The 23,893-nt window shown below is 40.2% G+C and overlaps 1 protein-coding gene across 1 annotated transcript in view; it reads left to right on the top strand.

The window, feature by feature from the left end:
* The window catches only part of auts2a (activator of transcription and developmental regulator AUTS2 a), a 313,372-nt gene that overhangs the window by 65,802 nt on the left and 223,677 nt on the right, over nt 1-23,893 (top strand). Inside the window, exon 2 of the mRNA XM_073480117.1 lies at nt 13,192-13,404. Coding sequence (XP_073336218.1) covers nt 13,192-13,404 — 213 coding nt within the window. The remainder of the gene's footprint in view (nt 1-13,191; nt 13,405-23,893) is intronic.

The raw sequence follows: 23,893 nt of genomic DNA, 5'->3' as shown, positions 1-23,893 counted from the left end.
GGTATAGGCATCAGTGTAATTGAGTAAAAATAAATGCATATCTGATATCAGCAAAAATCCACTGTTGTGCATTCCTAACGCTGACTGAGTTGTCAGTTGCAGACAGCTAAAGAAATTGGTCCATTCCACAGAAAGAGACTTTTCTTGAGTAATAGTGAATGGCAGAATCCAATAAAAGCTCTGACCCAGTGCAGTCACCGTAAGCAATCCATGTGCCTGTTTAAGCAAATGGTTCATTTGCCTTTACATCTGTCAGCAATTAGGTGTAATTATTTAAGCCAACATGGGCAGCTTCAAAGGCTGAAATCCATCCCACAATGCCGCTCGGCTCGGGCTGGGATTGTTTTGAGCACAGCATTATTTTCCTCCTTGTTGTTTGTTCTCATTTGATCAGGACAGTCTGCACTTCATCTTGTTTCGCAGTATGCTTTGCTTATTCAGGTTGTCACCACATGGCTGGTGTGCATGTCATCATGCTTTTGTTTGCTTTGTACCGAAATCCTTTTATTCAGATTTTTTTTACACACAACAGACGACCTGCCAGCTGATGTCTATGTCTGAAATAGTCTAACATAGGCTTTTACAAAAAAAACTCAGCGCTCTGATTCAGTAACACAGCAACACAAACATTGTTGGTTCACATCTTTCTGCGCCCGTTAAAGGGCCACTCTGCCTGCTCTGCCTACTCGGTGATTAACATGAAAAAAGCCAGGCTGTATCTGCTCCTCATGTTTATTTCATCAGGGTAAATGTTGTGGGTTCTCGTGGCTCATGCTGAATATGTTTGTTTTTCATTAAGTCCTGTGCTCTGCTGGCATCTCTGCAGAAGGCCTAATTTCCCTCCTGTTAAGATGCACACTGAAAACAGACATATGCAGCGTCACAAATACAAACTCACATGACTACAGATCTGTTGACTTTGGTGCTCAGTGAGATCTCTTGTTGCTCATCTCCCAATCTTTAAGCAACAGTATTTTTAGGAAGAACTCCAACCTCCCACCCACTGCAGGCCTAGTGTTACGTTGTCACTCCGGGTATGTCTCGTTTTCCTCTCATGATTATTGTGGCCACAATGTAGCCATTTGATCTTTGTCTTTGATACCACATGTGTGGCCTGTAGTGCTTTGATTAATTTGGTTAGTTGTGTTTCTCTCAGGATTGGTGGTGAGACTGACTGGCACAACCCGGTTGCTGAGCTCTCGCATCACCTCAGGTCCCCTCGGTCCTGTCAGCTCTCCCAGATGGAAAAAGTGTTTATATTTGTTGAACAGCCAGACACAACCAGGAAATCAGATCGTCACACACAGGATATCCCCTTGTCTTTTTTCATGCACACTTCTAACTTAAATGGAAAAAAAAATCTCTAGTATGGTGAGATTAGTGCCAGGAAATTGGCTAGGTGTCTGTGTGTGTGTGTTTGTGTGTGTGTGTGTGTGTGTGTGTGAGAGAGAGAGAGAGAGAGAGAGAGAGTGTGTGTTTGTGTGCATTTTTGAAGTGGATACTATTTTGCCTTGCCCCGCTATTGAGAGTGTTATCATTAGAAACAAGGACTAATGCAGGTGAACAAACATCTTGTAGATGGTTGTGTCTGTCAGGGGAATAATTTACTGCCTACCTGAGACTCTCAGGCAGCTCCCCCCACGCTTCCCTGTATAATGCAGACATTGGCTGATCTGCACCTGAACGTTCTCAACAGCTGTGTGTGCGTGTGTGTGTGTTTGTGTGCGTGTGTGTGTGTGTGTGTGGGCACCTGCATCTATTCTGAGACACTACAGCAGGTCGCCAGACTTTCAGACCATGGTTTTAGGAGGAAGAATTGGAACTAGGGGTCCAGTATTTCAATTTTGCTTTGAGTTTCCTGCTACACAGATTCAATCTGTCTCCTTTTGTCTTCAAGTAGTTCTGTCAAAGCTTTGAGGTGTGTTTGGGATTATCCTGCTGCAGTATGAACCCTTCTTCACAGAGATGCAAACCAGAGGGTGTAGCATGTCTCTGAAGAATGGAGTGGTGCTTCTCTTTGGTGAGGGTGGAGTCAACTCTGTGCAGGTGTCCAACTCCATAGGAGGCAAAACAGCCACAGACCTGAAAATCTCCCATGTCTCACTGTGGGTTTGAAACACTTGTTTGTCTCCGTAAATACACCCTTGTGTTAAGCGTTTGGACCTGTTTCCTGTCCTGAGAAGTGGTTTAGAAACTGCTACTCGTCCTCTGAGACCACTAAGACAGCCTTCTTTTGACAGTACTTCTACTGATTGGAGTCTCTGATAGTGTGGTCACTATGGATCTGCCTAATCACGTGTTGGATACAACCGATCCAGTTTCTGAAAAGCGTTTTCGAGTTACACGCACTATTCCCTTAGAAACCGTCAGTGTAGCCATGATTTGACGCTGAGAAAACCCCTCCTTGCTAGAAAAAAAATTTGGCTTCTCACACACTTTCTTTCTGAAGCCTCAAACTTTCAGATGTTTTGTGGTTAATGTGACAATAGTAGAAATTTCAATCCAGTGTCTGACCTCTGACTTGGACACAATGTAGATTTGATATGATAAATCTCTCTTGTCCGAATAGTGCTGCAGTGCTCTGTTTCTAACCCTCCATTAGTTAGTTAAATGGTTTCATTGTTGAGGTGATACAAGGAGGTCTCTGTATCCCATTCCCAGTGGCTCAGACAAAGCAAGAGACCATCATCCCTGATTTAGATCACATAATTATGTTCTTCATGATAATCCGCATTAATTACACTATTATCTGAACTTTCTTCTTACCATATTTACCAAATCCAACAAAACAGCTCCAGGCCACAGATTGTAAGGGGAACAGTCTTAATGATATTTAATGGATTGGTAACCAGTGTGGGGTGTAATTTATTTTGGGCTACATTCACTGATCCATCAGGGCAGATGAACATGAACGATTGTTGATTTGGAACAGACAATGGCGTAAAGAGATAAACCTTCAGAAACAAGGAGGAATGCACATCTTTGAATTGCACGGCATTAGTATACTAACATTTGTTTAGTAGTACTAAAAACAAAGTACAGCTGATGATGATGGGAATGTCATTAGTTTTGGTTAGTATTTATAAAAGTGGCATTAAAGGGTTCTCCTTGGTGTTAGGGAAAATCGATATTGTATGATTTTGACAGTTCATGGAGATGTTCATGGAGAGCTGTTGCATGTGATTATGACACACCACACACCTTTCTTTAGAAAGGTCTTTGTGACCAAAACGTCGCCCTCTTTTAATTAAATCTCTCAGTGCAGAGGTGAGAAATGTGTGCAGGAATACTTTTTTTTCACTGGAATTAGTGTTTGGTCATAAAACAGTAAGTATTCGACAAATAAAAATGTGTTCCATGAATCCATCCAATAGATTTTGAGATATTTCACTGGATAAATGAAAACTTAACCTGCTGGTGGCACAAGGTCCAAAGTGAGAGGATTACCAAGGTCGCTGGGCTTCATCATCTTTGCACCATGGATATCTGTTCCAAATTTCATGTTAATCATGTTTTGGAGACATTTTAGTCTATACTATTGCTGTTACTGCATGGAAAAACCATGGTAAAACAATGTTTTGTATGTAAACTACCACTGTCTGAACTGCAAAAGGACTCTGGGAAAGTGATGATGGTCTTCATGTCCTCACAGGTGAAGGCACTATTATGAATGGATGTGAGAGCTTGAACTCTATCCTATTTGTGCAGCAAAGCCCAAAGAAGCTTTAGATCTCAGAATAAGAATTATGCCAAGTTGTACTGAAGCTTTGTGATTATGAAATGCTATGATATCAGCGTTGAGACATATGCTATCAAATACTAACACTTCAACATTTTCAAATTAATGGATACAATCAGGCTGGAATTCATTAATTCAAATTTACAAGCAATGACATTTTCTGAGTTCTACCTCAACGATTTCTTCTTGCTCATCTCCTTTGAAAATGTGGCCATAGATGCAGCTGGAGTATTCTGTTAGTTCTTAGCTTAGCCCAAATGTGGTTCAGGCAACGCTCATTTTTAACTCTATTAAATCACTTACCAAAAATATTAAAATAGTTATTTTTTGTGTGAAATTCAGTCTTCTACCCTTTAACTTTCCATTTCTTTGTCTGTATTCAGGAGCTGTTGTCCTCTCAAGCAGCTCTCAGCTCTTTTCGTCTTGTCTGCTTTCTCTGAGCTGCAGGTCAGCTTGCTGGATGGACTGCTGAATGACTTTTTTTGTAGGACCTTGCTCTTTCCCTGCACGTCTTTTCTCTCACTACTTGTCTCATACTTTTAGGAAAATAGTAATGTTTGAGCTGCTTGGTGCTTGGCAGTGATTCAAGGTGCATGAACTGAAGGCTCAGTGAAAACACTAGTGCTGAAGTGTACATGGATATCCGTGTGGTTGTCTGACTGGTTGAAGTCCTTACATGTTCTGCGTTGGAGAATGTGTTTTGAGCAGTACACGGCTCTGTGGACACACATTGGTTGCTCTCACTATATTTTCGTCTTTAAAAGTGTGTTTGTTAGAAATAGTCTGTTAAGACCCAAAGGATTTAATTTAGAATTGTTTAAAGAAGTAGTCTTTTTTAGCCACGATATGGAGTTTAGAGCATACGATTAAAAATACCAAAGAAGGATCTGGCAACTCTTAAGTGTTTTTGTTTTGTTTTTTTCAGTAAAGAATTTTTCACGACTTTTTGGTGCCAAGTCTGGTCAAACAGTACTGACCTTGGTGCTGAATTGTTATTCCAGCTGTCTTTAATCTTAAAGAGATATTTAGTAGAGAGCCATCTGGAACATTCAGCAGATAGCAATGTGGTAGTTTGGTCCATCATAAAACAAGAATTGAATTAATCCTTGTAAAATGTGCTTAATCTCCAGGCATTACTGGGTCACCACTGTGAAACTAACTAGTGTTTTTACTGTGTGTATTTGGGCCCTTTGGCTTTGTGCTGTTATATTAAATCCCGTAGAAAGAGTGTCTGAATGTAAGCAAAAACGTGGAGTCAAACAAAGTGCAAAGCTTAAACTGTGTTGTTACATCTTACCACTGTGTGTAATGATCTCCTTCCTTGGCTGCTTTCTGGATCATTAACCTCCACAATGAAAGATAATTAAAAACGGTGAAAAACAGTTTTTTTGACAGAGTTAATACATCTTCAAGATATGTAAATCCTCACTATATTGTGAAAAGTTGGTTATTATTAGGCTACAGAAATTAAAGATTAAAGATTAAGATGTACAAAATAACAACAAATTGTGAAAAACCCTGATCACAATTTCTAAAAGTCCAAGAATTGCTTTTTTTCTGACCAAAATATTTGGTTTACTCTTGACTGACTTCTCAATGTCTGACTAGCATACTTAAAGTAGTATTGTGACTTGTTCGCGGAGCTAATGAGACTTTAGGGATCAGTACACTCCAACAGAAGTGTTTGTCAGATGGTCGAACAGTGTGTGAGATGAATGACAAAAATTAATCAAACTTGAGTTTTACACTTTTCACTCCACTCTGCTGAACCTCACAGTATTTGTTTTTGCTGTCATCAACTATCATGCGACTCATTTCAATATTCTAAATATGAATTTAGAATATAAACCTGGCAACGTTTTTAATGCTCTTCCCACAGGGACATTTATAGAGATATGTCAGTTTATATGACTTTTCCCCAGTCATCACCCTGCTGTGCCAAAAAAACTGAATGAATGTTCTGAGGATTGACTCTGAATAAATAGATTAGTATTGTTTTTGCTGTTCTCTTTTAAAACTTCACTGTGACATCTGTGATACTCATATAGTTATCCAAAAACACTTTTCTGGCCATTATTCAACACCATTACTCAGGAACAGAAGGAGGGATTGTGACCATATTTCACATTTGGTCAGACATTAAATTGGTGACACTAATCTTGGGTTCCCATCTTGGAGTCTGTGCTGATTGTAGAGATTGTCGTTGCTGCTCGGTTGAAGATGTGTGTGAATTATCCATTATTAGAATTTGTAAATTATTTGTGTTCTATCTGAATCAGCTTTATTGGCCAAGCACGTGAACATGTACAAGGAATGTGACTGTTTTTTTTCTCTCTCAATCAATCTACACACTAGAAGACATACAGCAGTAGTCCACCATAAGCTTTCGCTGATATTGATCTTCACGTGACTGTCGTTGCACCATGTGATGACGCGCGCTATCAGTCCTCATTGTACTCTCCTGTCAAAAAATAGTCTCTAAGTGAAGACAGTATGTTTCTCACTGGAAATTATTCACTGGAATTATACATGTCAGTATAGTGGTAACTTTATTACACCAATAACTACACTGAAGACCTTTTCACTACATATATTATATGAATCTGCACAGACATGGATGGAAACTGCAACTTGACCGGTGCGTGGAGGCATACAACCTCTATTAAAACATTGTAATGTAAGCTTAACATGAAGACGTATACATAGAATAGAATAAAATGCCTTTATTGTCATTGCACAGTGTACAAGAAATTTTAGTGCAACCCCTCAGTGGTCATACAAATAAAAACACCAGTACACAGCAAATTGACAAACAACTATAACACACAAAGTATACAGTTTAAAGCAAGGTGTAAAACTCCAAACATAAAAACATCATGAGAATATCAGTGTAAAATACAGTAATGTAAATACACATAAGACATTATGACCGATGTTATGTAAATACATGACCCCACAACAACAACAAGAGCCTATGGTTTGAATAAGGTGCTGGGTCAGAGACTAAATGTTTAAATGTCAATACTAAATGTCATTTATGTAACTTTCTCACCTGTCTCGATCCGTTAAATTACAGCTGAAGCAGATCAACTGCTCTAATCACACCTGTAATTGGTTACATCACTACAAACAGCAGCAGTGAATTACCCAGCAATTTGTTACACTCGACACTTAGAGCTTGCTTAATGCTATTTCACACCTACTGAAAATGTGATAATCAGGTCAAGGGCTCCCTAAAGAATGAGACACAATTCACTGCTCAACTTAACTAGGTAGCTGGAGTTAATATGGGCTGTTGTCCTGGAGTACCCCACAAGGAGAGATTGTACTTATCAGTCTTTATTAGCATTCATTACATCTCCAATTATTGTTTACTTTGTCTGTTGTTGTTGACTTGAGACGTGTTTGTTTCTGTGTGTGTGTGTGTGTCTATGAATGCAGGAGTATCGTGGGAAGCCAGATTCATTAAGCCTCTGGTGCATTTGAGTGCTCTCTCTGCTTCTCTGTCTCTCACCATCTCTGTCTGTTTTTTGCCACCATCCATCCCTCCGTCTCTTCCTCTCTGCTGGTAGCCCAGTTTGTGTAAACTAATTAAATTGTCTCAGTAAGACGAGTTGATCAGACCCTTTGATCAGCCTTTCACAGCCTCGTCTGTTTGGTGGCTCAAATGCCAGTAGGCTGTGCGAGAACAGTGCAGGTCCAGCTTGTTAATACACTGTTGTCGCCATTGAGTTCAGAGTGCTCCTGCAAACCGAGGAGGGAAGGCAAAGGTTTCTCCATCCTGGTGCTCAAACACAGGAGCATGAAGAGAGAAAAGGGAAACAACTGAGCCAAGCAGGAGAATTATGTATCAGATAAAATAACAACACAAACAATGTGTGAGAACTAGTCAAAAATAAACAAGAAAGATGGTTGTCTGAAGGCTTCTGGCAAAAGATCTAGATAAATCCCAAAAGAAAACTATGTGAAGTTATTGTATAGTACAGGTGTTTCAAAGCAATAGTATCATATCAGTACAATTTGTACATTGAAGTTAGCAGGTGTTTTTATTTATTGATGAACAGGAATCCAGAAGATGTTTGGAAGAGTTAAAAGTCAAGCACACAAATGAAAATTTTTGATTGGATAAAACATATACCCACGCTGCAATGATTATTGAACCTCTCTCCTGGAATCACCCGTTGACCACATTCTGTCCCAGCAATTCATCATCTTTATGTACTGATGTAATTCAGTGTATTATCTTAAATTGTATTTATTATTTTGTCAAGCAGAGCTTTCCATTGTTTTACATTAATTATAAGCTCCAGATGAAGCACAGATACTCTGGTGTAGCCTGTTCACAAATCTACTGTATATGAATTGTTAATGAGTGGCTTTGGAATATTCAGCAGAAAATTGCATGCAGCACACAAAATTAATTGACTGCAGATGCTCCTGGCATTAGATCTAGATCCAGTTTGCAAACATATCAAGTTATGTGCTATTATACATGGCAACAGCGGTGCATGCGGATGCAACGGCCAGTGGCTCCTTAAACTTCTTTCAAATTCCGCTTCATTTTTCAGCATTGAAGCTGAAACACATATTCCCTGTGGCAGAAATCATTTAATCACCATCTTTGTAAAAATCCAAAATGTGCAAAAAGATTTTAAATAAAGTTGATCATAATAGCTGCCTTCCAGATTGTCACCTGTTTAAGGATACTGGCAGACATGCAATGCGACTAAATGCCACCATGTAATTACTTTGCACGATGCCAGACAATCACAGTAATGAAAGCTGGCAGAGAGCGAGCCATATTGAGCTATTACTTTTTTTCAGTGTCATCATAAGGCGCTGAAATAAGGAATTTGTCTTGCTATTGTTCTGTGAGCAGGCAAAAAACATAATGTGCATCATTTATTCCAGGCAATCAGTTGGTTTGGAGGCTTAGAGGCACGATGAACACTGGCACAATAGAACCTCTCTCAGCCCCATCATAACTTTGTCACATATTCTCTGCACTGACAATGCATGTCATGTTGCATTATTTGCCTTGGGTGAGTGTGGGCGGAAAAGGCAAACAAGATTAGTTGATGCATGCACTTGTTTTTCTATGAGTGAATTGAGGCCTTTAGAGATGGTTTAGTGAGTCAGTGCCAGTAGCACACCCATCAGACTCATCCTTCTGACAGCAGTGCATATCTGTAACACTGCTGAAGTTATTCTCTACAGGCACGCTAAGGTTGCTTGGTGGTGGTCCTTCAGCGGGTTATTGCTGTTGCTCGAAATGTGGTGGATTTTTTTTCTCACCGGCATTTTGTGGAAAATCTGCCTTCATGTCATTCCTCGTATGTACTGTGATATAAATATGAGGCACGCTGTGGTTTCTGTGGGCTGTGGAATAAATCCTGGACTCAGGCAGGGTTTTGAGGAGTCCAGTGTGAGTGCTGTTATATAAACCAACCCTAAAAATGTTACTGGGCTGAGACAAGGTTTTTTTTCCTTCATACTGAAGTGAAACAAAGTAGAGAAAGATGTCTCAGTATGCATGAGATCAATGTGAGAAGGTCAGTGGTGGAAGAATTATTCAGGTCTTTTACGTAGGTAAAAGCAGAAATACCATTAGGGATTCATCCAGACCTGTGTTATGCAGCATAGGGGGATGTGTTGAGAGTAGGGTTGCAATGGTACTGTAAGGGATTTTCACAGTACAATAGCTGTCTCAGAAAATACAGTATTACACAATTATTTTTGCAATTATCAGTTACAACAATGAAGGAAGAAAACAGAAGGGTTTTTTTAGTTGAACATATGCTTTATTACAATTTCACAAAATACGATGCCCTGTATTTTTTTTATTAACACTACTACAGTAGAATTCAGTACCCTAGATAAGCAAATGTACATGGTATGATAACTGTCAATTTTCATACTATGGGAGACCATAAGATGGGTATACAACGGCAACCGTAGAGGTTTGGGAGAGGTTTGCTGTTCAAGGTACCTGGGAGACAGTGAAATATAATCCTGGAAGTCCAGTTGGAGTAACAGATAAATGTATTTTAAAAACTAATCCAACACAAAAACACTGCTGAATCACCAACTACTCAATGCTCACACAAATAATTTTGCAACTCTAGAAAGTTATCAAGGTGGCATCTACTTTATCTGTTGTCATGATGATCGAGAGGTAAGCTGTAGAATTACACCGTTCATGTTAGAGGTGTGGAAATTTCTCGAGTCTAAGATGCATGGACGTGGAATCATTTTACAACACCAGGGTTGCTAAAGAATATTGTATGTAACTGTAACTGGGCACAGTTCTGATTTTATGAACTTGCTCAGTAGCACAAAATGGACAAGACACACACTGTGTGAAAAAATGCCTCACAACAGTTCATTGTAATCTGCCAGTTATCTCTCTGGAATGTCTGTTTTTGATTGGCCAAGGCTTGCTGGATTGCATCGGAAGTAGATCAGGGCTCAAGATGGTCAGAATGCAGCCTAAGGGAAAAGTACAGAACTATATAATCAGCAAAATATAAAAAGTAAAAGTTTGCAACTTGCAGCAGAATAACCTTTCAGTGTTATTGTATTAACAATAAGACTGGTTGATTATTATTATGCATGCATTACCGTGTATGCAGAATTTTTTGTTGAAGCTGGTTGAAGTAAAGCTAATTTTACATACTTTATATACTGTGGGGTCGTTCTATCTATGACACTGCATCATATTTTCCAACTGATTATGTACTTGAATGTAAAACATTGATCTTCAAAATAGCCAGTTGCTGTAATAGCTGTCAAATAAATGTACTGCAGTCGAGTAGGAGCGTAAAATAACATAAAATGGAAAAACTCAAGTAAAGTACAAGTACTTAGTTGCTTTCCACCACTGGACAGTGTCCATAATCCACTTGAATGTAATTTAACCTGAATTTGTGATTAACACAGAAATAAGAAATTTGTTTGCCGTCATTTACTTTTCAATTAACCTGGTATGGAGGATTCAGAAAGCAGAGATAAAAAAAAGATGTGGCAAGAATATTGGGAAAACAGTAAAGACAGGTGTTATCGTTGCTGCAGAAATAATTCTGATATAGTCATTGAGGTGAAAAACAAAACGAGTACACAGTGCACCCAGAGAATAAGTCCTTTAAGCTCAAACATTATACATATATTACATCTCTTGGCCTTAAAGTGATCCATGTATCTAGACATCAGCTGTGCAAATACCACTAGATACTCACCACCGTGTGTCTGAAGCATTCTTGTTAAAATGTGGCAGAGTATTGACATGTCATTAGTGTAGCTGTGGCAGCTTTGCACCTTCCCCTTCAACAGTCAGCCTCCACTTAGATGGCTGTCTCACCAGCTTAAATGTCTCCCTAGCGGTGTTAACACCAATGGTTCTTTGGTCCACAATGGAGCAAAGCAGGTCACCCCTACAAATAACGAAGCTGATTTGTTCCATAAGTTTTACTGTGTGCCGCTGTGATACATTACACAGTCTCTCAACAGCAGATGAGTGCTTCTATTGATCAGCCCTGTCAAACTGTATAACCCCATGTGTGTACCCTGCAATATTGGAGTTGTAGCTTATCGGTTTGTTTTCACAGTCCAGTTTTCTTCATGAAGAGAAATGTCTTCTGATGTAGTTTTTATGGTTCAGGCAAACTGAACGTAAATGTTTTAATGTCTCTTGCTGTCCTTCTGCTGACCTACTTCAGGCTCAGAAATGTGTCTTACAGGTAAACACAAGGTCAATTGACGTTTCATCTCATCTTTATTTTGCCACTTCATGGCAAGCGTAGATGTCTTTAAATTCATCCTTTGGTCAGTGCAATTCACCTTGTGAGGACCAGGATTATCTTTACCAATAGTCATGACAGCTGTTCCTGTTGTTGCTGAGACATTCACTCAAAATCATGACTAGCAAATTCATGGTGACACTACAGTAAACACAAGGGAGTAACATAAGGGGATGGATAATAATGACAAAAGTAAACATGAGTCATTAGGATACATTATTTGGGAACTTTCATTCCACCTCAATGTTGAAATATTTTTCTCAGTAAATGAAACTTTAACCTCCCTGGTGTCACCAGATGAAAAGTCAGGAGATTGGTGGGTCAGGGCTTAAATGTGAGTACAAAATTTCACGGTAATCCCTCCAGAAGCATTTTACATACAACCCTGATTCCAAAATGTTGGGACACTGAAACAAAAACTCAAAAGCTTGAGTGTTCGTTGAAGGGTCTGGCCATGGCAGTATGGCAGATTTTGATGTTTTGCCATGAAACAGGAAGTTGCTGTAACTCCACTGCACATGGTTGAAAATTCAGTTGCAGTTGTAGCGCCCCCTAATGGCAGTCTGAAAATTACATGTTGCTATACGTCTATGTACTCCTTCTAGCCGGATGACATGATCCAACTCAACCAAAGATTAGGAAACACTTAAGACCTTGATGATACCGTATTGTAAAGATGTGAGTTTTTATTGAAGGCTGATGTGTCAATAAGAAGGCATAGTCATTGTGCTACGTTCTGGCAACAGGAAGTAGACCTTTTGTGATAATCATCATTTGATTTACATGAAATTTTCATAGTGCAGTCTACTCTTAATATACTTGAACCTAACATGTGATTAGTGAGTGTTCTCTAGCACCTCAAAGTGGTAACAGGAAGATACATTGAACTCCTTGGCACTGCCTCCAAAACTCATGAAAATTTAGAGGCAAGTCAAACAGTCTGTAACTGTCACACACCTCAAGGCACACAGGGGTGTGTGGGCCCGTTCAGCGCTGCTTGCAGCTTTAATTTTGGATTGTATATCATCATGGAGCAAAATGGTGGACCAATGTGGCTAAAACATCAAATCAGGAGTTATAATAACTCAAAAAATCCCCATCCTGTTTTGACATCCTGTTGGCTGTCTAACACACATACCACCTTACACTAATGTCACTGGTTTAAATCCAGCAGGGGCCCCATTTCACTTTCTCTCTCATTATTCTTGTTGGACTCTATTCTGTACATTGAAATAACCTAATGGTGAAAAAAATTCCCAAATCTAACAAAGGACCACTTGCTGTTCTTTGTGGAAGAATATCTTGTGCTACTACACCATATCTAAAGCCTTTCTGCACGATTGCCCCTCAATTTGGAGCAAATTCACTGCGCTGCTGACTGTAGAGTGGAGATTTGTAATCTGTCAAAACAGGCTCTTATGAGTGGATGTTCAGCTCTTTATTCTTCAAGCTCTTGTGTGTGCTAATGAGGTGATTTTCTCAGGTATAGAAATTAAATAAAACATTGCTTTGATCGTTGATGGGCCGTATGATTGCAGAGTCCTCAAAAGTCAGCTGCACAGCTTATGTATGCTGTAAAACACATTAATAGCAGTAGAAATAAAATGTTTATTTTTGTACTAATTTAAGCTTTCTCTTGTGCTTTTTCATCTCTAGAAGAACATGACACTAAAGCCCCAGGAGTGCAGAGACAACCAGGCAGGGCCCCTGCACAAGAAAAAGCCTGCCAGGGTCCCCAATGGCCTAAGCCTGGAGCCCTGCAGGAACAATCACCACCACCAACAGCCTTCAGACCAGGAGAACAACCCACGGCTGGCACACACACAAGGCAAGAGGAAGAAGAAACACCTGAGCAAGAAAAATAAAATGGTAAGTTTAAGATAGTTCATCTTTCATCGCATTGTATTGATACTGTTATCATATAATTTGTGCAATAAATCATGTGTTGAGAAAAGAGATAGGAAATGAGAAGTAAAGAGAGACTTTCATAGAAATACAATTTGATTTCTCTAACAGGGGTTCAGCACAGTGCTTTGTCCTCCCTTAATTTAATGCACTGTTTCATGGTGTTGAGTGTAGTGTGTGCTCCAATGGTTTTGAAATCAGTTGTCAACTTCAGATATTTTTAAAATATCGCTGCTGTTTCTTTTGGGTATTTTTCCTGACTTGGCTCAGTGCCCACTTTTTGTTGATGCACCAAGCGTTATTATGTCAAATCTGTAGTTAGGGCAAATGTAAAACAGCTATATTCTTTCATGCAAGATTCTGCAGGGGCATCTGTGCAGTTCACTGTTTGTAAATATCGACACTGTAGGTGGGAAGGCTGGAGAGAAAACGTAGCTAGTTTTTAGTTTCTCAGGGAAATATGCATCTAGAAATAAGATTTTAAGGCTGTATATTGGTCATATGCTGCTGTTGCTTACAGTCTCTCCCCGTTTCTCAGAGCCTGGCATTTATGTTCTTTATGGTCACAATGGTCTTTATGGTATCCTTTATCATTTTACAGAGAAAAAAAAAAAAGTTACATTGTTATTACTGTGGGGTTTACATACACATTACATGATATATTCTTTGTTTATTGTGTTTTTATTGCAGCATGGCAATAAGAAGGCTTATTATTGAGGCCAAAGATTTGTTAAGAGCATGTCCTTTTAATCATTCCAAGGAACAGTGTCTCTGTAGAAATATCCTACTGTATCAGCAAGTTAACCCCTCATCTGTGTTTACAGCTATGGTATTAGTTATATGATAGGCATTAGTTGTGTTGTTGTTGGCTTGTTGTAGTGAGTCAGTCTAACATTTTTAAGTATTATCATGCATCATCACACTCCATGTAGAGGTTTTGTTACAATTACAAACGAGCTCATTTGTGGAAAAAAAAGGGACTGCAGAATACTGAGACAAACTAATATCTGTGTCACATTTGTGTATTTTACAACAAAAGAAAGATTAAGTGGCATTACATGTACGTAAAGCACACCCAGAACTAGTAGAAGAATGTTTAAGTTGCATCGTGTGAATGAATGAATTAAGTCAAAATGTTTGCCAGTATGAAATATAGTGTTCAGGTATGTGAGTGTATATCAGTGTACTGTAAACCGGAACATATTTTTTGGGGGTAGCAAGGTGACAAGGTCATTAATGAATATTTATGCTACATTGATGCAGTGGTGTATCTCCACCAGCAAGGACTATCTGTTACAGCGATCTACCTTCTGTATACACACACACACACAAACACACGCTCGCACAAGCAGAGACTCTGGGGTTATGCTCTGCCATTTCTCTACTGTAGCAGAAGGTTGGTCTTCTTGAGCTGCATATTCAAGGACATGTTTGCGTGGGTCGCTGCAAGATAAGCAGACATGAGGGAAAACAAAGACACGGGTTAGCAGGTGCACTGCTTAAAAATACTGTACCTGTAACTCCACAGTGGTTTTGTAAGAGCATTGGTGTGGTGGTATGTATTGATTTTGGTTTCAGTTTAGTCCTTGTAGGATGAGCTGATTGTAGATTAGATTACTTTGTTGCAGTTGAAACATTCATTCTAAATACCAACCATTTATCTGCTTGCTTTTTGGGGAAATTTTGATTAAAATCTGACAGATGTTGTGTTTAAACTATGCTGTTCCTCTGACAATTTTTAGAAAATGAATTATCTTCTTATATCATTATATAGGTATATATGTACTGTATATATGCTAGATGTTGTGAATGTTGTGTATTTTAGCAGTCGTGGCTATTGTGTCTGTCCTCCATTGCGGAGTGGATGATCCCCTCAGCCTGTAGTCATTACTTATGTGGGTTGGTTGATTTGAAAGGCTCCTATTTTCACCAGGTGACATGACAGAAGCAAAACAGAAGTCGTGTGAATGCTGCGTACAGTGGCTGTATCCTGTAGCCTTTGTGGCACACCTCTGTTGTGAGGGTCACCACTGCTGCGTGTGTGTCATGTCTGTCCCTGTACTGGCTAATAGACAGATGGTGCTACTGTACCTGCCAGTTTCAAGGTTGTCTTATCCTGCTGTGATGGCTGTGCATACAGTACAGGGTTGACTGTGTGGAAGAATGTCTATGTCTGACTGTGCGGTAATAAATACTATATGTGTTCACGAGCACCTTTATATCGAATGTGGCCCGGCTGTGTGTGTGTTGGACACTTTGGCAGGTGTCTGTGGTCGCAGCTTTCGGTCATGAGTGGTGGTTAAGCTGTTGGCAGAGGAAAGGCCAACCCTGATCTCCTGAGTGCACGCTCACACACAAGTACTGGCAGATGCATCCATGCACACACATGCAAGCTCAGACACATAAACGCATCCACCACATTCTCACCCATTCTCTTTCTCACATCCTTCCCCTGCTCACCCACATATGTGTTTACGCACAAACTAACATGAACTCAGCATGCATTGCCATAACCCTCTACACACATCACAGGAAGCTGTGACATAATAACACCAACACCGATGGTTTAAGGCATGTTGGCTTAGTCACCACTGAGAGTTCTCTAAATTACAATGGGCCCCTTTACTCTTGGTAATTATTACAAATTAAACATTTTAATGATTATCATACTCATGATTATGATAACCTAATGTGCTTGGCTTTGGGGGCAGCTAAAGCCCTGACTGTTACTCTGTCACCTTTCTTAATGAAAAATAGTTTTGAGTTTCCTTCAAGATGTAGATAGACCTATCAACCTTGGTGCTCAATAACACTGTCACGCTTTATGACATATGCATAATTGAAAAGATCATCATCTGTGCCCTACGCCACCCCGTTTTGTCCTCTGTGAGGAGACACAAGCTGCAGAGTTACTAGCAGAACTATTATTCTTTCTTGGGGTTCACTGTAAATAAACGTTAAGGGCATTGTTCTCCCACAAGGTTACATTTTAAATGCCAGAGGTCTGTCTCAAGGTTTAATTGTCCATTTAGAAATACTCCAACCTGGTGAGAGAGCACCTGTTATCAGCACTTTTTGTTCGCTGTGACTCTGAGCAGAATGAGGGATGAAGAGAGAAGGAGAGAGAATTTGGTGTTGAATAAAGCAAGAGGTGTTTTTCTTTCCCTCTCTTTTTTGTTCCTCTTCCAGCCGAGCTCACAGATTGCAGCAAATGTTTTCGATCTCTGGCACTGACCCAATGTACTGAACTTTGAGATATTGTAAGCTCAAGGGGGGAAAATAGAGAAATGTTTATAAGCGCCACTGACATAGAACCTCACAGTGAAAAAAGAGCCCAGATAGAGGAAACTTCTGTGGAGATGGATGAGAGTAAGTACCAATAATGGATGGAGTTTTTTTAATTGTCAAATTTTAAGAATTTGATTTAGGCTACATTTACTGTATTAAACCTCTTAAAGACCTCATCAGAGACCTTCAAGGGTAAGGAGTATTGAACCAACCATTGCTTTCTATGTTCAGTCAGCTAAGGCAGCAAGTCTGAATAAGGACTGAAATGTATTCAGACAAATTGATTTATATGGGCATTGGAAGAGTGGTTTGATGCAATGTCTTCTCTCTGTGTAGAATTCTTGCACGTGTCTGTTTGTGCATGTGTGAACTAGAATTAAGTACTTATGTTAACTGATGTTAACCTGCATATGTATGTGAGCTATAGAAGGCAGCTTTTACCTTGTTACTATACAAGTTCACAGTCAGTCAGTTGTCATGGATGTCTTCAATATAGAAATGTGCACTGTCAACATAAACAGGAAATGTTCCATTTCAGTCAGTCAAATACTGTTTTCAGGAGCTCAGCTGGAATGTAGAGACTTAGACTCACTTCACAAGTTAAGCAAACATTAACAAACCCAGAAGGTAAAACATATTGTGTCTGTTTGTTTGTTTGTTTGTTTGTTTTTTTGTTTGTCACTCCATGGTACGTGGTTGTGGTGGTCCAACTACAGGTCACATACAGACTTGCAGGAAACATGTTTCTTGCACTGATGTGTGTGTGTATGTGTGTTTGTGTGTCTGTGTGTGTGTGTGTCTGTGTGTGTGTGTGTGTGTGTGTGTGTGGTGGGAGAGATGTTCTGTTCTGGTCAGGCTGTGTTCAGCTCACTGATGTTGGATTGGTAGCCTGTGGTGTGTGCTGCTTTGTACAGTAGCTCTGGTGAACAGAGGGACGTGCTGTGAGGCCCATCTGCTCTCTGGCACTGGAGGGAGTGGGGAGACGATGAGTAGGGGACGGGATGAGCAAGGAGGGCTCAGGTTGGAACCCCCCCCCCATCTCAGCCCAACCACCTGCCTGTCTGTCTGCTGGTCCGTCTGTCTGACTGTCTGTCTTTTTCATGTGTCTATTTCCCAGACATTTGGGTGCAGTGATTCACATTAGACTGCAGTCACTCTGGAAGGAATAGTGGTTTGCTTGCGGATAAACTTTGGGGAGATTCTTCTCACCCTCTATCTGTTGAAATATTGACGATTGATTATTGAGATTTCTGCATAAACATTATCTGTATACAATGAACTCCATGTCAGCCTTCTTTAAAATAACCAGAATGAGATGACATAACACAGTTCCACTATTTACTATTACAACCAACTAAAACCACCACTATTTCCACTACTTCTAGAACCTCAGGGCTGTACTAAGATCACAATCTCAATTAAAGCCTATGCAGTCTTATTTTCATCTGGCAATGGATGCAAGGAGATCCTTTACATCAAACCAAATGCTCCCAGTTTCCTCTCAAGCTGCATTAACAAGTGACAAGTGTGTGTTACTCCACCTGACAAGCTGTGCACACATCCAAAATATGTAGGAATCAGATGCAGAAACCCAGGGATGTTAAGAAAGATAAATAGGTGCATCCACCCCATTCTGACAGAAAAAAGTGTTTGTACTGTAAAAATGTTATGCACAGTCACACACACAGTTTGCTGTGTCAAACCAGAATGACAGTGATGCCAGTCAACAGCTCCTGCATTACCTGTCAAGCAGATGTAATGTAAAAAAGTCAATCGAGGGATGAAGATAACAATGCCAGGAAAACTTCCACTGAAAATCTCTGTCACCCAACAATCCAAATATCTACGGCAGGAGAACACCTCCAAGTCAAGTCAAGTCAATTTTATTTATATGGCCCAAAATCACAGTCAGCATTGCGTCAGTGGGGTTTGCAATCTTTGCAGTGAACGACATCCTCAGTCCTGAGACCCTTGATTCATGTAAGGAAAAACTATCCAGAAAAAACCCTTGTAGCAGGGGGAAGAAAATGAAAGAAACCTCAGCAAGAGCCACAGAGGAGGGATCCCTCTCCCAGGACTGACAGACATGCAATAAATGTACAAGAACAGAACAACAAAAACACAGAGTATACAATTTCATTGACACAATATCTGATACAAGTACATTATATTTGAAATATATGTGAAGAATGTGGATCTAGGCGGACAACTGAGCAGGTCCAGGCATTACACATGATGCCTCTCCACTGTGGTGACCTGGAAGAGGACAGGCCGCACAAGATAATTAGCAAAAAAATTAATGTTTACAGATTTTGACTTTACTTAATTACAGATATAAGGAGATCGTAAAACACAAGTGAGCAATGATCCATGGGGGCCCTAGAGTTGTGACTATCCAGATGTCATATATGCGAAAGAGCGAGAACCTCCTCCTCCTCAAAAATGAAAGGCTATTGGCTGTTTCCGAAGTCACTGTTTTCCTTTATTATTCACTGTATTTACTGTCTACGATTTTATTTGAGTGTCCTAATTAAAGTTTTTACTTGATTCTTTTTCACATACATTTATAAATTTCAGCACAAAAGTGTATCTTCTATTGTCAGCACAAAAAAAGACATGTTCCCAAGAAGGCGTGAAGGAAGTAAATATGAAATATTGACAGTGCAAATGTTTGGTGACGACTCAGTGTAGACTGTTAACACTTAATAGTTTTATTGTATTTTTTGTTTATTTTAATTCTTCTTTTTTAGTTTTTTTCCGTGTAGATACATTTTTAGATGCCCTGACAAATGTATATGGCAATAAAAAAATGTGCAATTAGTTAAATCTTAGTTTAAGTACTTTGCACCATGATATCCTTGTGTAAACCTCTCCAGCACATTAAATGAACCATGGATTAAGTGTGATCCTGGCATCAGGCACTGTCAGCTGGCTGTGCTGCTTACATTGGCTCATTATAAGGCAGTGTAGTGTAATGGAGATAACAGGCACCGTCACATGGCAGACCACCCTGGCATTATTGGTTGTAGTTCTTGGAACTGAGAATGTCTTTTATGGGCTTTTTTCTTTTCTAACTAATTAAGAGGTATTACCATTTTGTACACATACAGTAGTGCCAACTAATCACACATGTTGTTATTTGTAGTTTCAACAGTCTTGCATTAAAAAAAAAAAAAAAAATGTGAGGGCATATTATAGTGGTGATGTGAGTGTAATGCTGCTGAATGTCTGCTATGTGGGACTGACATGACAGTGCTTTTTACAGGTCATCCATCTGAGTTCTTTTATTAGAGCAATAAAGTAAAAGTCACCACTTCACAGCTGTCCACATCTGTCACACCTAAAACATGTGAAAAACGAGCAGTGGTCTTTGGTCTTTGTCCCAGCGGTGAGGAGTAATTGTTACGGAGACTGCTGAGCAGTGTCTAGCCCCGGGGTTTGAAGACTGTTCCTTGAGAGGTGCTAACCAGGTCAGCCAGTCAACAGGAGGGCTCTAGTGTCTGGCCTTTGGCTCCCTGGATCATCTCACTCTGTATATTCTCTGTCCACCTGCCCTGATGAAAAAAGCCTGCCTTAGGCCTGCCAGAGGCTGTATTATTCCCCGCATCAGGCTCTTACCCAGACTGAACTCTTATTTCAACCTACTGGTGGCCAAATATGTAATGAGATAAAGCTAAAAGCACTAATGGCAGATCTCCCGGCTTGGTTATGTTATATGTGTGTGTGTGTGTGTGTGTGTGTGTGCGTGCGTGTACTTGCCTGCGTGTGTGTGTGTGTGTAAATATTTGGACTGAATCCCTGATTTTGTCAGGGTGGTGGCAAGCTTACATGCTTTTCAATCTGCAGTGAAAATGTAATATAATGTTCAGCTCTTTCAGCTTCGCGGGTCACCCTTAATAAGCTTATCCACTAAGCCAATAAGAGATTCGAAGAAAAGCAATGTCCTGATTGTCAGATAAGATGCTAAATCCATTCTGGTGGGGGCTTTGGTTGTGGGGAAGATAATTGTTGCTGTCACAGTGGCGGTTTATAGCACTGGATCAAATCAAATCCAATCATGACGGCTTGTTTTGTGGTCTTTGTATCTTTGTGACACACATGACAACAATCTGTAAACATTTTAATGCATCTGGTGGTTTGAAAAGGTTGTGTGTAATTGGTGTGTGGATGTGTTTTTACAGCACTTAAAGGAATGTAACAGTGTACAACAAGATGTTACCATGACGACATGCATGTGTCAGCTTCTCAGACTGTACATCTCTGCGCAGCTTCACCATGCCCTTTCATGTAAGTGCTGCTAGAAATCAAGGACAGTCTGACAAGATGTGATGCTGAGATCCTATTACTTATTTCAGTTTTGAGATCACACAATTGGAGGCTTTTTCTTCAGCTAGTTAAAAGAACTGGTGGGACAGTGATGGTGGCATCTGTACCTGTAGAATCTGGAGTTGTGGTATGTCACGAACGATAGGCTACTGAGGCTATCGCTAATGGGATCAGGGTGAAGCAGAATGTGGTCCATGACCCACTGGGTGCACACACATCACTCACCCACTTCACAAAAAAATCAATGAGCAGTTCATACCTCGCCAATGCGTCACAGCGCCATGCCGCATCACAGTACATCATACTGTATGTGCACAGATGGCATAGAGGCACTACAGTACCTGATATTAACCATGAGGGACTGAAACTGGAAAACAATAAAGAACTTACTGCTGTGAGAAGCTGAGATGGTGCTAATGTACTGTAACAGTCCAGCAGAGAGCTGAGGAGGAGAGAAAACAACCTCCCATATACTAAGAGACATGGGAGGGAGAGCACACAGTTAAAGCACCCCAAATAACACTCACTTGGGCAAATCAATCAATCAACTCAATACAAAGGGAGTCAAAGGAAAAGGAGACATCCACAGATTTAAAAAAAAGAAGAGCAGGGAGAGTGAATAGATTATTACAATTGTTATCATTAGAATAAGTTCTCTTTCAAATCAAACACGTTAAGATATGAGTGAAAAAGTATTGTTGTTTTAACTGCATTAATAACATTTTTTGAATCAAACACAGTGTAATCATGTCATATGTCATGACATGCTACTTTAGTACACCTTAAGAACAGATATTACCTGGAGCACTACAGAAAATTACAGGTGAACATTTTAATATCCTGGAAGTCACATTATAGACACTCCTACTGACTACCACTCTAACAAAGTGGCCACAATCTAGCACACTGACCGTACACGGTCCTGCCATATACAAGGTTTGACCTAGTCATGTTGCTCTGCTCCTGCTTGAGGCTTTCTGACAGCACTTTCACACCCCCGCAACTCTAACTACATGTATCCACCCCCTTGTCTGCATATCCTACTGATGACTTGTGAGCGCCAACTGCCTGTCTTAAACTCGAACCGCTGATGCTGTTTGACAAGTCTAGGCCAACATGTCTTTGAAAACGGTTTAATGTTTTTTTTTACATTCTCCCTGCTTGCCCTGCATTGAGAAACCTTTTCTTTTGAAGTGTCACTTTTCTCTAAGGGAGAACGGGCAGAAGGAGGGCGGGGGTTGCACTTCCCGCTACATGACTGTTAAATGGAGTCATTTCATTGCTCTCAAACAGTGAAGACTCTGTAGCTGCTGTAGGGTGGCAGAGCAATAATAGACAGACAGCATCTGCTGTCACTAGTCACCGTCCAACCTGACGCTGGCTCTCACTCTTGACAACCCTCATAGTCAATTTGTGAAAATTAAGTGGCTGCACTTTAAAACAAAGAGTCCCCCCACTTCAAGCTCAGGCCCATCTCAGCTGTCAGTCAGCACAGGGCAGTGAGTTGTTTGAAGATGCTTTTATCTTGGCTGTCCGGCCCCTGTCACAGACAGACCACTCCAGCGCAGTAGTCAGACTTATGTCTAATCCAATCTGTTACAACACACAGGCCCACAGATGAACGCTCAAGATAGTTCAAATCTGTCCGGATTTTTTTTTTTTTTTCTTCCCCTTTCTCTCCCTCTCACTAAAAGTAACATAACACTGTGTGGCTTTGCAAAACTTGTGTCTACTCCTCGTCCTCACATTGAGTCTCTCTCTCTCTCTCTTTCTCTGTCTTTTTTTTTTTTTTTTTGAAGATTCCACTTGGTGAATGAAAACAGTTTTTCTTCTGTGTGTGTGTGTGTGTGTGTGTGTGTGTGAAACACACAAAGACACACAAAGATACTTTTGCTAGATCAGTGGTAGAGCTCAAGGGATGACAATGTGGTGGTAATGCACCTTAACACTGGCTGCCAACTGCCACAAAACGGAAAAAGAAGAAAAAGCTGCTGTTAACTGTTAGCTAGCTATTATGTAGCATGGATCTGGTGTGTGGAAGCTACTCTTCGATTTACTACTTTACAGAGTTAAACCTTGACGCTACGCATACATAGTGATGCAGGATAATAATCACTGAACTCTGACAAGAACAGTGGAGTACTACTCTGTGTGGAGTACGCCAAAGCGTGTAACTATGGAAGCTGTTCAGTGGGGCTTAGAGCCAAAAAATCTCAACTTCCAGTGAATACCTGGATATTTTCTGTTGTGTAGCCCATAGAGCGTGCTTTCACGGGACTTCTGCAGACTGAGCCAGCTTACTTCAGGTTTAGCGCCTGGCTTACTTGAATAGAGATAAATGATTTAATCTCACAGATCTTCTAGACTTTACTAATTTTATTGGACTGAATGGCTCAAATTATTATTAATCCCATTTTACAGATGCTTTTTCCGCAATTTAGGCTTATGAACAAATTCTTTTTGGGCCACGTATGTCACGTGACAGTGTAATTACATGGTTTGGCCACTACGAAAACTGACTTCAAAGCCTGACGCTCTTCCTGGGGGCTTGACGTGCATCACAGGGCAAGCTGAGTGATTTACCCTGAGATATCCCCAATTCTAATCAGTGGCTCATAATGGCCTTTAGCACCCTGTTTAAGACTACACTGCACTCCATGCTCACCTGTGGATAAACCATTTTGATTTATAGATCCACATGAGTTTTGCTCTGGCCACCCTCAGGTCTCAGATTACATCACCGTAGGCCCCATTAAGGGAAAGGAATTGTAAAGTTAGTTCTTGATTTCTCATCCGTTCAGCAACTTTCCTTTCTGGTGTGTATTGAGAATTTCATTCA

This window comes from Pagrus major, chromosome 13 (genome assembly GCF_040436345.1).
Source record: "Pagrus major chromosome 13, Pma_NU_1.0".
NCBI lineage: Eukaryota > Metazoa > Chordata > Actinopteri > Spariformes > Sparidae > Pagrus > Pagrus major.
The sequence above is the reverse complement of the archived record's forward strand: the minus strand, read 5'-3'. Positions and strand labels throughout refer to the sequence as shown.